Source organism: Molothrus ater, chromosome 7, assembly GCF_012460135.2.
Source record: "Molothrus ater isolate BHLD 08-10-18 breed brown headed cowbird chromosome 7, BPBGC_Mater_1.1, whole genome shotgun sequence".
NCBI lineage: Eukaryota > Metazoa > Chordata > Aves > Passeriformes > Icteridae > Molothrus > Molothrus ater.
This window is the reverse complement of record NC_050484.2, coordinates 32,338,890-32,352,870: the sequence shown is the minus strand read 5'-3', so window position 1 is coordinate 32,352,870 and position 13,981 is coordinate 32,338,890. Positions and strand designations below refer to the sequence as shown.

General features: G+C 40.9%; 1 protein-coding gene across 3 annotated transcripts in view; it reads right to left on the bottom strand.

Moving 5' to 3' along the window:
* THSD7B (thrombospondin type 1 domain containing 7B) overlaps nucleotides 1–13,981 on the bottom strand; it is a 299,024-nt gene that overhangs the window by 81,735 nt on the left and 203,308 nt on the right. For all 3 annotated transcript variants that reach the window (XM_054515442.1, XM_036386831.2, XM_054515443.1), the window contains exon 15: nucleotides 9,747–10,010. In XM_054515442.1, the coding sequence (XP_054371417.1) occupies nucleotides 9,747–10,010 (264 nt within the window). The remainder of the gene's footprint in view (nucleotides 1–9,746; nucleotides 10,011–13,981) is intronic.

Here is a 13,981-nt window from a genome sequence, read left to right as displayed (position 1 = left end):
ATAGTAAGTCTGGGAGACTTAAGTTGCTAAAAACTTGAGTTGCAGCTGAAAAGGATTTAATCTTGCCACAGAACAAATGTTTAATCTTCTTTTTTTACAGTACACAAGGATTTGAGAGATTTTACACATTATTAGTTTGCGGAGAAATTTAGGAGATAATCTAATTTACATTCAGCAAATGCACAGCCAAAAAACCCAGCAAAAATAACTTCCACATCAAATATTTTGCAAGGCTCAAATAATGGACCCTTAGCTAATTTATTCCCACTTACTCCACAAAAGATACACACGCTCACGTTATCTCCTAGCAGACTGATTAGAGATTCTAAATAGACCAGAGAGGACTTGTAAAGAAGGCTGGTAAGTTTAACTCAACATTATTGTTATTGAAATTCATCCAAAGGTTGGTTTTATTGCTCAATTTCACAGACTCTATAAATCCCGAGGAGGCAGTTGGGTTGATGCTGACTTTGCATTATGATTTCTAATTTCTTTTGATTCTGCATTACAGTTTTCTTCCTTAAAGAACTTCCAAGCATACACTTGGCATTAGATACAAGCCCTGGTAGTTGATATATTTAATCTTTTAACTCAATAAGGAAATCTTCATCAATTAGCACTTTCCTTGTAACAGACTGCAGAACAAGCTGAGAACTCTTCCAGAGAAGGAGCCTCATCTGCTGCCTTCTGAGTGCAAATAAATAGAGCAAATAAATAGGACTGCACAGTGTACATTCATCTCACAGGGAACATGTGATGCAGGAGGGCAGAAATCCACTGCACAAGTCTGTCCAGGCTCCAAAACCAGCTCTGGGAATGATGCTCCCTTTTCCCAGGGCTGCCCTCCCATGGTGAAGGGCTGGCCTGGCTGCTTGGGAGCCCTGACATCTTAACAAAGTCCTTACTCAAATAAAAAACCATCCACTGGGATCAATAGCAGTTAGGGGAGTAGCTCAGCTGTGTTTTTCTGTATACTTTGCTCATCACTCTGTCACTGGGAAAATCATCTGTTTTCTTCAAATAAAACAGAGTAGCTTTTTTTTTTTCTCTCCTTAGCAGTGTTGGAATCGTCAATACATCAGGAAAAAGACTCAGACCACTGTATAATTATGGATTGTTTACCATATATTTTTTTCAGGCTACTCAATTAATAGTACGAGCATGTTTTTAAAACAAACCTGAAACTGTGTTTATTTTTTATTATTATTATGATATTTACACAAGAAAACAAGACTTTTTTAAAAGCCTGAACACAATGAAACTGTCACAGACCATCAAATTCCCTTTTCTCCTCCACCTGACTTCTCTCAGAGGCCTGATGGCACAGCAGCTCTGAAAACAGATGTGCACTGCAGAGTGCTCTGAAGATCAATACAGACTTGGGCAATTTGGACCTGGCAGGAAGAATCTTCCAGAGCCAAGGGTCCATCACTGGGAGAAAGCTGCTGCCAAATGTCACTGCAAGTATCTACCTCCCTCAGTAAATCATAGATGTCCTGAAGGTCAATGGTTTCAGGCTCTGCTGGAGCACACTAAGAAACTCAATTTCCGACTTTGGGGCCCTCCATGGAGAGCATCTTTCTGCCAGTTTCTGAAGCCATGACACTGGGCACTGTCAACACAATATGCCACCTCATTTCTGCTGCCAAGCTGTGACCCCAAGACACAGACAAGCCTCATTTAGACAACTTGCCTTGGACAACAACGTTATGGCTTTCATTTGACAGAATGGGACATGGAGATGCATCTCTCTGCATCCTGATAATTAGCATGTATTCTGCATTACAATACTGCTTTTATTTCAGGCAAAATAAACCAGCAGATGACTCTGCAGAAGACAGGAACACTAATTAGATCAGTGCACAATTAATATTATCAAGAGGGCTCACAGCAGCACGAAAAAGTTTTTTTTTCTTTAAATGTACATTCCTAGTTCTTTAATTTAGAAACTCAAGGGCCTCTGCTCACGAGCAGGTCACACAGGCACTGGAAAGGCAGGGGAAGGTTGTGAGCCAGCTGTGACCTCCACAGCCCCCTCCCCAGTGTCACAGGAGGTGAATGACATAGTGACCCCCCAAATCAATACATTAAAATCAATACTCTGCCTCAATCCCTTCTCCCATCAACACTAAATGAGAAGCCCAACTGCACATTTAATTATACAGGTGCTGTTTTAAGGATGCCACTAACCATTACCAGCACCAGGAAGATCCCTGAGTGCTTTCCCAAAATCCAGGTAGCTGCTGCCAGGCCCCCTCTGCTTGCATAAGGAGTTTCATTCCCCCTATTAGAGGTCACCTTGCTGCAGAAGCATCTGACCTCCATGAATAAAGCTGTACTATAAAAAACATCTGACAAAAACACGATTTTGCAGAAGGGAACAGTTCTGGTTCTCCACAGCTCAGGCACGGGGAGAGCAGTGACTCATTTATATGATGGAAAACCTTGAGAGGGAAACAGGACGTTTTTGTGACACTAGCAGGCCCCAGCACAGAGTATTGATGTACTGAATTTCTGATAGACTTTTGTTTCCATTTTGCAGTGTGACTTTGAGCTCCCTGGTTGTGTAGTTCAATCTCCTGTGCTGGAGGACTTCAGTGAATTCAGAAGCAGAAGGCAATGCAATCCTGTTAAACAACACTATTGTTAGTGGTCACTCCCCCATGTTAACCAAATACAAATGAGAGCCAAGATGTCACAGTGGGAATATCTGTCTGCACTGAGGGATATTTGAAGATTTGCAAACCAGCCTCTCAGTAATTTAATTTGCACCATCCTCATTTGCAAACCTTGGAGGACAGAGAGCTATTAAAGTGTATTTCAGGCCCAGGAAGAGACTAAGGTTGGATAAATTCTCTACTACCCATCAGTATCACAAGGATAATCCTCAGAACAGACTGAGCTGAAGTTTAGGTTTAATTTTAATTAAGTTGCTTCTGAAAATTTTCAGAATGTGTCAGACATTAAACCCTTTAATGCCCACTGAACTCCACCACAGTACCTACTATGTCCAGCTGCCACAGGGCTCCTCAACAGTGGTAAAGATACGGAATTGTCACTCTCCACTCAAAAATTATTTGTCATCCTTTTATTTGCTTAAAACTCCTGCTCATCAGAGCTGTGCAAAAGGCAAAAGGTTTAAAAATGCTGCAAAAACTCCCACATAAGACATGAGAGAAATCCTACGAACTCCCACTTCACTTCCCAGTGCAGCCACACATCTCAGAGGGATCATGAAGCTCTCCATGAGCAGTAGAAGTACAGAGGTCTTAGAACTAGAATATGTAATTCATGAACAGGATTAGGCTAAATATTTCTTCATACTTCCAATATAGCATATTAAATGGAATGACATGTAGGGAGAGAAAAATGTTAATTCTAGGTCTATCTTTGTATGGTAACATTTTATTAGAGCCTTGCCTCATAACAGGCTGTATTTGTGACAAATGTGTTATTAAGGCCAAAGAGACGGGCCACATTTCAAGGAAATTCTCTTTCCACAGCCTGCTGCAGAAATCAGGGCAGGAGATCACCCAGTGCATTAACCTGCTATCACAGCTCTCCTAAAGCTCCCATACACTATTTCTACACTGAGTTACAATTTCTACACTAAAAACATTCCCAAGTCCCATGGAAGAGCTTTAATCAATCTGTAAAAAACCACAAAACAAAAAATCCCCTAACTGAGCCAATAATAGAAACAAAAGTGATGGACATGAGCAAGGGTGGGCAGAGGTGGTCCAGCAAGAGGCAGCTGATGGTGAATGTCAAACATGAGAAAGTCTCTTTGAGGGCAGTAAAAAGCCATTCCTTCATAAAGTCTGGCACTGCCACCTCTTCAAAGGGGTCATTTTATGGAATGCAGCAAAAAGCATAAAAGAAATTTGGGCAAGAAGATAAGCAATAAAGATGTGCATTTAGAGCCAAGGAGTAACAACAGACATCACTCTGACTAAATGCAGCACTTACAGAAGATACTGCTCCAAAAGCCAAGTCTCTAAATATTTTTTCTTAAGATGCATGCTTCCTTTCTCTAAGAAGATAAAGACCTAGAAGAATGTGCATTTCTGTGTACTAATGCCTCAGGGGAAGTCTCACCTTGCCTTAAATAAGCTTCTTTGATAGCCAGTTTGACCCATTCAGAAATAACTTTTTTGATGGCTGTTTATCTTTGATTCTGTTGCCAGAAAAACACAGAGAACTCAATGTCTGAACAGTTGTCCTGTGATCCAATTTCATTTGATAAGTCTTTTAACATCCATAAAGGAAGAACCGTGGCCAAATTTTCTTATGGTGAACAGATTTTGAAAATGAAAGGAAAAAACCAGCAAAGGAAAATATAAGGAATAAATCATCATTCTTTGAGCACTGTTTTGGGAGCAATATGTAAAAATCCTGTAGTCAAACAAGAAGTGGAGGCCAGGTCCTTCCCAGGCTCTGTGTCTGTGTTACAGCTCCCCTGGCAGCCACAGCTGTAATTAAAAGTGTCACCACACACCCAAGGAGACATGTAGGAATGTCAGAGAGAGTCCAGAGCAGAACCCAGCCAGGATTTCAGAGCTAAATTTAGAAGCTATTTAGCTGTGAGAGAGCAGAAAACAGTCAAAGGTGGCAATGGCTTCAAAGAGTCCTGAAGTGGGGACTCGAGGGCAGGACAGTCCTGTGATCCAGCCTTAATTCCCATGTCAGGGGATGGGATAGACAGAAAATAAGGTGAATTTTTAGCTGAAGCTTCTTCCTCAAGCAGTCCTTGAAAAGCTTTCCAGTAGCAATACAGCCATGTAATAAAAAGGACACAGAGACTGTGCTGGTTTTGGCTGGAGTAGAGTTAATTTTCGTCACAGTTTCTGGTATGGGGCTGTGTTTTGGATCTGTGCTGCAGTGTTGATAAAACAAGGATGTCTTTGTTATCTTTGGGAAGTGATTACAGAGAGCCTAGCTGGGTTCTGAAATCAACAGGTTGTACTAAATACTGAAATTTCAGTATAAAATGTCACTCAGACTAAGAACAAAATTAAACTTTGGAATATTTTCCAAAACACAGAGAGATGTCTGTTCAGAAAAGTTCCAATTTCTGAAGGTTTTCAAAATCAGGGATTTCTACAATTTCACTCTTATAAATAAAATTTACCAGATGTGCAAAAATGCGTACCACAGTAATTACTAAAACTGATACACTTCCAAAAATAAACAAGCACCTATTCAATGTTGCATTTTCAACCTTTTTTTTCATTTTTTTCTCACAAAACCTTGTAGGAGCAGCAAGTTTGCTTTCAGATCAGGACAGATCTGACTCATATTCCTTTAACCTATTAGGCTCTGCTTATGGCTTTTGAGCTATAAAAATAAAAAATTGCAGAATGATTATTAAAATCTAGGATTAAAAAAATACCTGAAAACAGTTCATTTTCTCCTAAAATGAGGGGAGTCAATCCCAGCATTTTCATTTTAGGATGGGTTTGTCCACCAGAAGCTGGAGCTCACAGAAGGAGACACTGCACTCTTGAGAGTAAGGAGGTGTCTGAGCATCCCTGCTGTGCCCTTCATAAATTCAGAGATAATTAAAGCTTTTTAAGGTGACTGCAGGTCACAGCTAAGCGCTCTGTGATTTAAAACCAGGATCTATTTGTCTGTGGTGCCTTTTTCTTCCAGGTTCCTGTTGTTGTGAGCATAGCAGAATTTGAATAGGATAAGCACTGTTCATAAACTCCTGCTTTCCATAAATTGCTCGTCGGATCAAAAGCAGAACCTCCATGCAAGTGCACAGAAATCTCCAGCTTTGATTTGGAACAGATGAGGCACCCTGTGTTCCTCTAAGATTAAAAAAACCCTGTTGGCATCGCACACAAGAGAGAAGGAAAGGGATGACGGGAAATTGTTCAAAACAAAGGAGATGGAAATTCAAAAATAGTATGAGCAGCTCAGATGACAGATTGAGAAGCGGATGAACTGCAATTAAAAGGACAATTTCATGGCCAAAGAGGATGCTCCAGACACAGTAAGAAAATGAAGGCCCTCTGGACTAGCAGCGAGCTCAACTCAATGTAAGAAGTCTTCTGATGGGAAGGAAAATGGAGGCAAACTACCAATTATAATTTTGCAATGCATTTAGAGGTAGTTACCTCTATCCGTGATTTCATAGGTGCATTTCCAAATTAAAGGAAGAAAAGCAAGGGCGAACTAAACCTGGGAGAAAATCACTAGCTCAACTGGAAAATGCAGATCACTCATTTCTCAAGCTTATTGAATGGGTGATCAAGGAAAAAGGTGACACCACCTAAATAAAGCAGTTTATCAGAAAAGACAGCTATAAAAAAAAAAAGTGTACTTTTTTTCCTGGAGAAAAGATTTGGTATAGAAAGGAATAAAATCCAGAAAAGCCTGTGATTAGTATTTTTAAGCTTGTCATATCTAATGACCATGAGCTAACACACAATTAAATAGCAGTGAGGATGGGTAAATCAGTCAGTGGTGATCAGTGTGCCCACTACAGCTGACCCAAACTGTTGACACCAGGCTTGCTCAGCTCTGGTGGGTCAGGGCAAAGATCCCTCCCTCCAGCCTGGGCTTCAGGTCCTGACAGAACAAACTGTAGACCTCAGGCAGGTAGACAGAGCATTTCCAAAAAGGAACAGCTGGAATGCTTCTGTCTTGACTCTTTCTGGACCTTGGGATACTCTGCTTGCAGTAACTACACCAATGGGGAGAAAATGTCCATTTCCAGTTGGGAAGCTATGCTTCAAGGGTTAATATATTTGCAGATAATAGGCTTAGGACAGTTGGAGTCTAAACTTGTAGGAAACACAGATGAACAAACTGAACTGGGTTTTTGTTTAGGCTCCCCCCTCGCCCTCCAAGCTGCAAATGCAGAATCACTCCAAAAAGTCAGCGTCAGAGCAGGGCCCCAGAACCAGAACCCTTCTGAGCAGTTTATTTCTACACCAGACTCAAGTGAACTGTACATTCACTTGACAACTTTGATACTCTCACATAATAGATCACATTGACCAAGTGAAATAAACCTTACTCAAGTCTAAGTTCACAAGGTTTCAGTCACGGAAAATGAAAATCACTGCAGCAAGAAGGCACGAGCCCAGAGTTTGCTCTCCAAAAAAGCTACAAGCTATTCTGTTCTACACCATTTTTATTGTCCTACACCATGTACTCAGGACATAATCAAACCTGGGACAAATTTGCTCCTACTCTTGAGGGCCAATTTACATCCCTACATCTCTCTTTCTACATTCTGCAGTTCTTCAAAAGGACGTATCAAAGAACTGAAGTCTAAGGCTTACATCTTCTCACTTCTGTTCTGGTTCAAGGGAAAGGAAGGAAAAGCACTGCAGAAGGAAAAAAGTAGGAAACAAAGAGAAGCCTGAAAGGAGTAAAAGAGGAACCTGCTTATCCCCACCTCATAAAGCAAGAACAATGCCCAGATACCACAGTGATTGCCATTCAATATATAAGACAATGAATTAATTAGCCATAATCATGGCCAGCCAGCAAATGTTAAAAGGTCACCTGATACTAATGGTGAGCAAGACAAACTGAGCTGCTTAAAAAAAACACTGACATGAATAATTTCTCAGGGCTTAGCAATTCTTCATGCTTCTGTAAATTGCTCTTCTCCATTATGTTTGAAAAGCATTCTGCTAATTATTAATTGGATAATGATTTGTTTCTATCACTAATTCAATAAGGTGTTCAGAAGTGGATTTTGAAAGTTCCCAGCTCTAGAGACCATAAATATCAGACTTGTCTTCGGGTAACCTTGGAAGGCAGGTCCCAGGTGATAGAAGTGGAGCCTGTGGAGCTTCTGCCCATTTTTAATCAGTCTATGCCCAAAGTCACTGACCACCCCTCTGCCTCTGACGTGGGCCCTGTGCCAGGGCAGTGCCACAATCATTTTTGCTCACATAAAAACCTGAAGACAACAAAGTGAACAATATTCCCCTGGAGTTACCACTCCCTACTACCTCCCTAAGAGAAGCCAGATCATTAAAAATGCCACATAAATACCACTGACAGAAAACAGGCTTCAAGGTTATTTAGAAAAACCCCACGCATAGACAACCTCCCCTTTTTAACAGTGATAAAACCCTGAGTTTTTCAAAAGAGCAAGTCATGCCACAGGCAAACCCACCTTCAAAACCCAGCAGCTCCCTTTTTGCAGGAGAAAAGGTAATGTGGGGGAAAGGTATACTACTCCTCCTTCATGGGCCACAGAGGCACAATCAGTTGGTACAAAAGCACATTGTTGAAACACGAACCATGGAAAGCTGCTTTATGAACCTGTGCAGCCAGCTGGAACAGCCATCAACAGCTGCAAGAGGAATTCACTCCAGGACTGAATCACTTCATTAAGGTGGAGGGTTTTTTCCCTTTTATTACACGTGGCTCAGGCTGCTGATCCCCATCATGAAGACCCTCCAGAGAGCTGATTTCTCTGCTCCCTCATACCCTCAGGAGCACTTGTGGTGCTCCCTGTATCACTTAATCTCCTCCTGAGACATCATTTCTCCCCCTCCCATCATACAGCTCATCAGCAGAATTCCAAACTGCTACATCCTGCTCCAAGCTGACCCAAGGCTTTTGGCTCTAAGTCAGAGAGCAGCAGTGGTTTGGGGGCAGCCCAGCTTGAGATTTTGCTCCTAAAATAAAGGCTTATGTATGTGATAAGTGATAGGACAAGGGAGAATGGCTTCAAATGCACAGGTATCAGGGTTAGATTTGATACCAGGAAGAAATTCTTAACTGTGTTGAAGTTCTAGCACAGGTTTCCAGAGAAGCTGTGGCTGCCCCATCCCTGGAAGTGTTCAAGGCCAGGTTGGACAGGGCTTGGAGCAACATGGGATAGTGGAAGGGAGCTGAAATGAGATGATATTTAAGGTCACTTCCAACTTAAACCATTCAATGAACTGCATATCATGGAAATTGGGAAAAAACACCCAAATGCAATGACACACCCTGCTCTCCCTGATTTTAATTCTCCCCTCTTTCTGATATAGGTTACTAGATTATACAAGAAATGTAAGTGTCCCAGGAAGCAGGGACATGAAAATATACTCTAAGAATTTATGAAAATACACTCCGTGAATCTGAGCTTAACACAGACAGATAATTGTAGGAGGAGACCACTGGCTGCTGAAGCCATGTGTGCCTGGCATGAGGGACAGCAGGCGACATCACAGGCATTTTGTAATTAAATATAATTTTCTCTAGAAAATTGCAAATTCCTTCATTGAAAACAACCATGCAAACCTCCAAACTTAGTGAAAGGGAATAAAAAATTCTAAACAAGTAAAAGCAGAAGTAGGAGATATCTTCAAACAAAATGCTGACTGAAATAAATACACCTCCTCTGAAGCTTTTACTTTTACGGGATTTTTAGGGAAATGTCTCTGGTATTCTAGCACTGTCGCCAACTTTAGCCTTCTTGTGCTTCATTTCCATAGCAGAAATGCCAGCAGACCCTTACCCTGAGGAAAACTTCATTATTAAAGAGCAATAAGAAGATATTCAAGGAACTGTGTTCCACACCCAGGACAAACTTGTGAGAGCTATTCCAGCAAGCACACACCTCGCATAAGCTCCACCATGAGCCACAGAGTGCTATTCACAGGTGTTGGGGGGATAAGCTCCACCATGAGCCACAGAGTGCTATTCACACGTGTTGGGGGGATAAGCTCCACCATGAGCCACAGAGTGCTATTCACACGTGTTGAGGGCTGTTCTACACTCCTTACCAGAAGTGCTGCAGCGAGATGGCTCCACCAGTCTGCCGCTCCTGTCGTAGCAGGCGATGGCTCGCAGCCGCACGCCCTGGCCACACTCCCTGGCCGCTCCCTGGGCCGGCATTCCCAGCTGCAGCTCGGCTGCACCCCCTCTGATAATGCAGTCAGACCAATTCCCATGGGGCTGGGAGGTGAACGCCTCGCAGGGGCACGGCTCCGTCTCAACTTGAGGATAAAGTTCCGTGTTCTGGCATTTGTCTCGCTTTCTGCTTCGCCCTGTTCCGACCACAGAAATCGGCGCGTTAGCTCAACTTCTGCTGCTCTTGATAACAACGCGTCATATTATTTATACTTGCATGAATTCAACACATTAGAACCAAGACAATCTGAATGTTAATATTCAGGGATGTTTCTGAAGCATCTATTAGCTGCTGCCAGTGCTCTGGCGTGCAAGGACAACGTACTTATCTCCAGGGGCAACCAGAGAACTTGGAAATACTGTTCTGATGGGTAGATCAAGGAGTAAAATACAAAGTCTTACTCTAGAAATGGTCTGCCCAGAAACTGCTTTGTAATTTCATATAATATCATTTTCCCCTAATTATCTGATGGAAATAAATTGATTGTTTTGTCTCTATTTGTTCGCAATCAATGGTTGCCAGGAGAACTTCCAGAGGACCCCAAATTAGCTACAACTTCTATGAGATTTCTTTACAAATTAGTTAAAGATGAGCTGTGCACACAAACCATGCTTTGAAGAAAACAGAAAAAGATAATCCTCGGTAAATTATTAGTGCTGGAAAGTATTTCAATGGTTGTGCTTGCTTTTATGTTTTCCTTTGCTCTGTTCCTTCAACAGGTTTTAAAAGAAAGCTCTTTCAGTAGTTTTAGGAAGCAGGAGGAGCATCCAAATAAACCCACAGTACAGCTCTCTGCAATTGCACTCTCCATGCCCTCGTCCTGCAGGACTTCAAGGCATGAGAAGGGGTCGGTCCCCAGTACAAGAAGAAATAATGCAAAACAGAGAGTTCAAGCTCTCTGCATCCCTACAACTGCTCAAGGGAACAAATGTCTGTGCACAGCCTCCAAAGATAAAAATCAATGCTTTTCTTGGCACAGGTCAGCCAGCGTGCCGTGGAACAATCTTGATGCTGGCTGAGCTCAGTAATGTCTTTGCATTTGGCATCAGCAACAAACTGTATCTGTATGCCATCCTCAAAATATTCCTTGGGAATCTTGGATGCACTAAAAACACTTTTGCAGAAGGTTTTTAAAGCTTTGATCCCAGAAGAAATGTTTTCTCTTCATTGCACACAAATAAGATACTAAAACCAAAAGATAACTTGTATAACTCAACAACCCCCTTTCCAGTGTGGAACCATGAGCCATTTCACCACAGACAAGCTGGATCTCATCAAAGCCTGTTTCCATACACATATGTACCTGCCAAGGAAAGGCCCCTGACTGTAGACCCTTAGTATCACCATCCTTCAAGCCTCAGCTCCTTCAAAATGGTATTTTCAGAGTTCTGGGGAATGTAGAATTTGCCAGCACAAAATGATGCAAAAAAAAATCAATCAGCATCTTCATAGTTTGGTAGATAAATATATGTTTACATTTTAAAGTATATATTTATGAGGAAATGCAGGTACAGCTCCCCATACTTCAAGGAAAGTCTTTTAAGAGACTTTAACTAGATTGAGAGCTCTCTAATGGCATTTCCAGCCTTTTCTGTTTGAGAAGCCACAAACTCTGTATGTTCAGTTGTGTGCTCTGCATTGTGTTAGTAAACATGGGAATTTGGGATTTGCCCATGTTTTGCCACCATGACACAAAGCACAACACACTGAGGTAAGGATGTCAATAATCTCATACTAATGTGACTGGTTTTTTTAACAACTTGCCCTGCCATCTGTTTTCTTGGAATCTTCCCCCTAAATGAAGCTGCTATGAAAGCTCTATTTTAAGGGGAAAAGTGACATTGATCCCATACTCTTCACATAGAATAGAAATATTTTTAGAATTAGTGGTAGTGTATTTTTATCATCTTTACAGACTGCTTTAAAGATCGCTGCTAAAAATACCATCTCCAAAATTTTTTGAGTACATAAACCCGTCAATTAAATAGAATTTTCTTTTTTAATTACATTTCTGAATACTAACAAACATTATATATATTAAATATTATCAGGTAATACATACTGTAAATAAAAATTATAGGAAACATTAAAAATACAGAAAGTGTTTTGTATCCATAATGCAGAGAATTAACTGACTGTATTAATTAACTGAAGACTCACCTAAAAACCGTGTTCCCATTATTATGACTTTGAATTTTGATATGTTCTGTAATAAGTCTTTCACTTAAAGTAATGACTAATTTCATATGTAGAGTCAATGACAAATTACAAAGTAAAATGAATTATACTATTAAAAATTGAGTGGAGAGCAAGCAAATACTTAGCAAACAATTAGAAGATTTCCACTAAATGACATTATCAATGAACTCTTATAATGAAGCCAAAGCATTCGCTTGAGAACAGACACACGCAGTTGATGAACAAGAGGTACAATTCATGCACACTTACAGAGAGGTGAAATGCAAATGGATAAAGGTCTCTTAACATCAAAAAATACTTTTGAAAATAGCATTTTCCTTAATCTTTGAGTTCCTGCAGATGAGATTTTTTTCAAGACTTCTGTCTATCTCTATTTTTCCAGAAGCATTTATGCAAGTACAAGTTGGTGCTGGTCTCACTGAGTTCCCCTTTTGAGAGGGGGCCTAACCAAAGCCAGTGTCTGATTTGGGTGTCCCTTGCTGCTCTCTGGGGCATTGTCACATCCCCACCTGGGACACTCACTGCACGTTCACCACTTGCTTTTCAGGACACCTTCACTGGCCACGGGCTGAGACCACAAGCTCCATCCTGGCAGGAAAAACAGAACCCAGCAAGGTCGGATGGGAGAGACTGGTGGTGGTTGGTCACAAATGCAGTGCGTGAGGAGACAAACCAACAGAACCCGGGCACTACAAATCTTTTTAGGTCCACTTACTTGAACAGATCTCCATCTGATGTAGAGCAGAGTAAGAAAGGGGATAGGTAGGGCTGAACTGTTTTGTAACTTCCACAATGCTCATAAAGAAAAATCAGATTTAGAACTACCTGTAAGTAATTATTCACTATTTTTTACATATTTTTTGTAATATCAGGCACCTATTATTTTGCTAGGGATCAAGCATTTCTCCTACTATAAACATACAGGCACTGGTATAGAGAACACTTTAGAATATGCTCTTTGCCAGAAACTACAGAGCATTGTATAATATTGGGGTTTTATGTGAAAAAGAAATCTTTATCCTTTAATGAGCCACACTGACAAATGGCAGCTTGAAACCAGTATAAATGTGTGCTGTAATTGTTAGCTAGTAAAACACACAGAACATTCCAGCAGTAACAAATGGAGTAAGACAGCCATGCAGCCAAGGACAAGTGAGTCTAGGAGGAAGGAGCAGTGGTGGCCACCACATTTTGCTGCCCTTCAGGTCCCAGCTTTTATCTCAGAAGATATTCTTACAGCAATTTTAGCACTCTACTCCACAGTGAAAATCTTTGAAGTTTCACCCCTATTAAAGGAGCAACTCAAGCCAGGTTCATATTAGCTCTCAAACACAACACATGAAAAGATGTGAGCGTTCAGAAGAACAATAACAGCAAATTTCTTGTAAACCATGTAAGCACAGTATAATTCTTTTTTACTTAACTATGCACATGGGGGAAGACAACTCCCAGCAAAATATGCAGTTCCAAACTATTCAAATTAAGGAGTTTTAAAGCTTTTCAGTTTGGTCAGCATTCAAATAACATAATAACAAACCTCGACAGCAAGTATGGAAGACTGATCCATCAAATGGTTTGAACTGGTGAGCTTAACGAACAGATGTAAAAGATCAAACAAAGCTGCTCCAATGGTACTGGGTTTTCTTTATTCATGGTATTAATTTGCCCTGTTGAACTGGAGCATACTGCTGAGCACAAAACTTCCAGTTTTAAACTTCCTCCAGAAAATCACACTGATTTGTACTCCTGTATGTGTATTTTCTGCATGCTCCCCAGATTAATAGCTCAGATAAAGTTGCACAAAGCCTGGTCACTGTTTCATTTGGTTTACATCTAAAACCTTTATACCTTTTCTGCACTGCTCTTGTACTGGAATGTGTATAAGGCTGGCAATGATCAGTGCCAGAT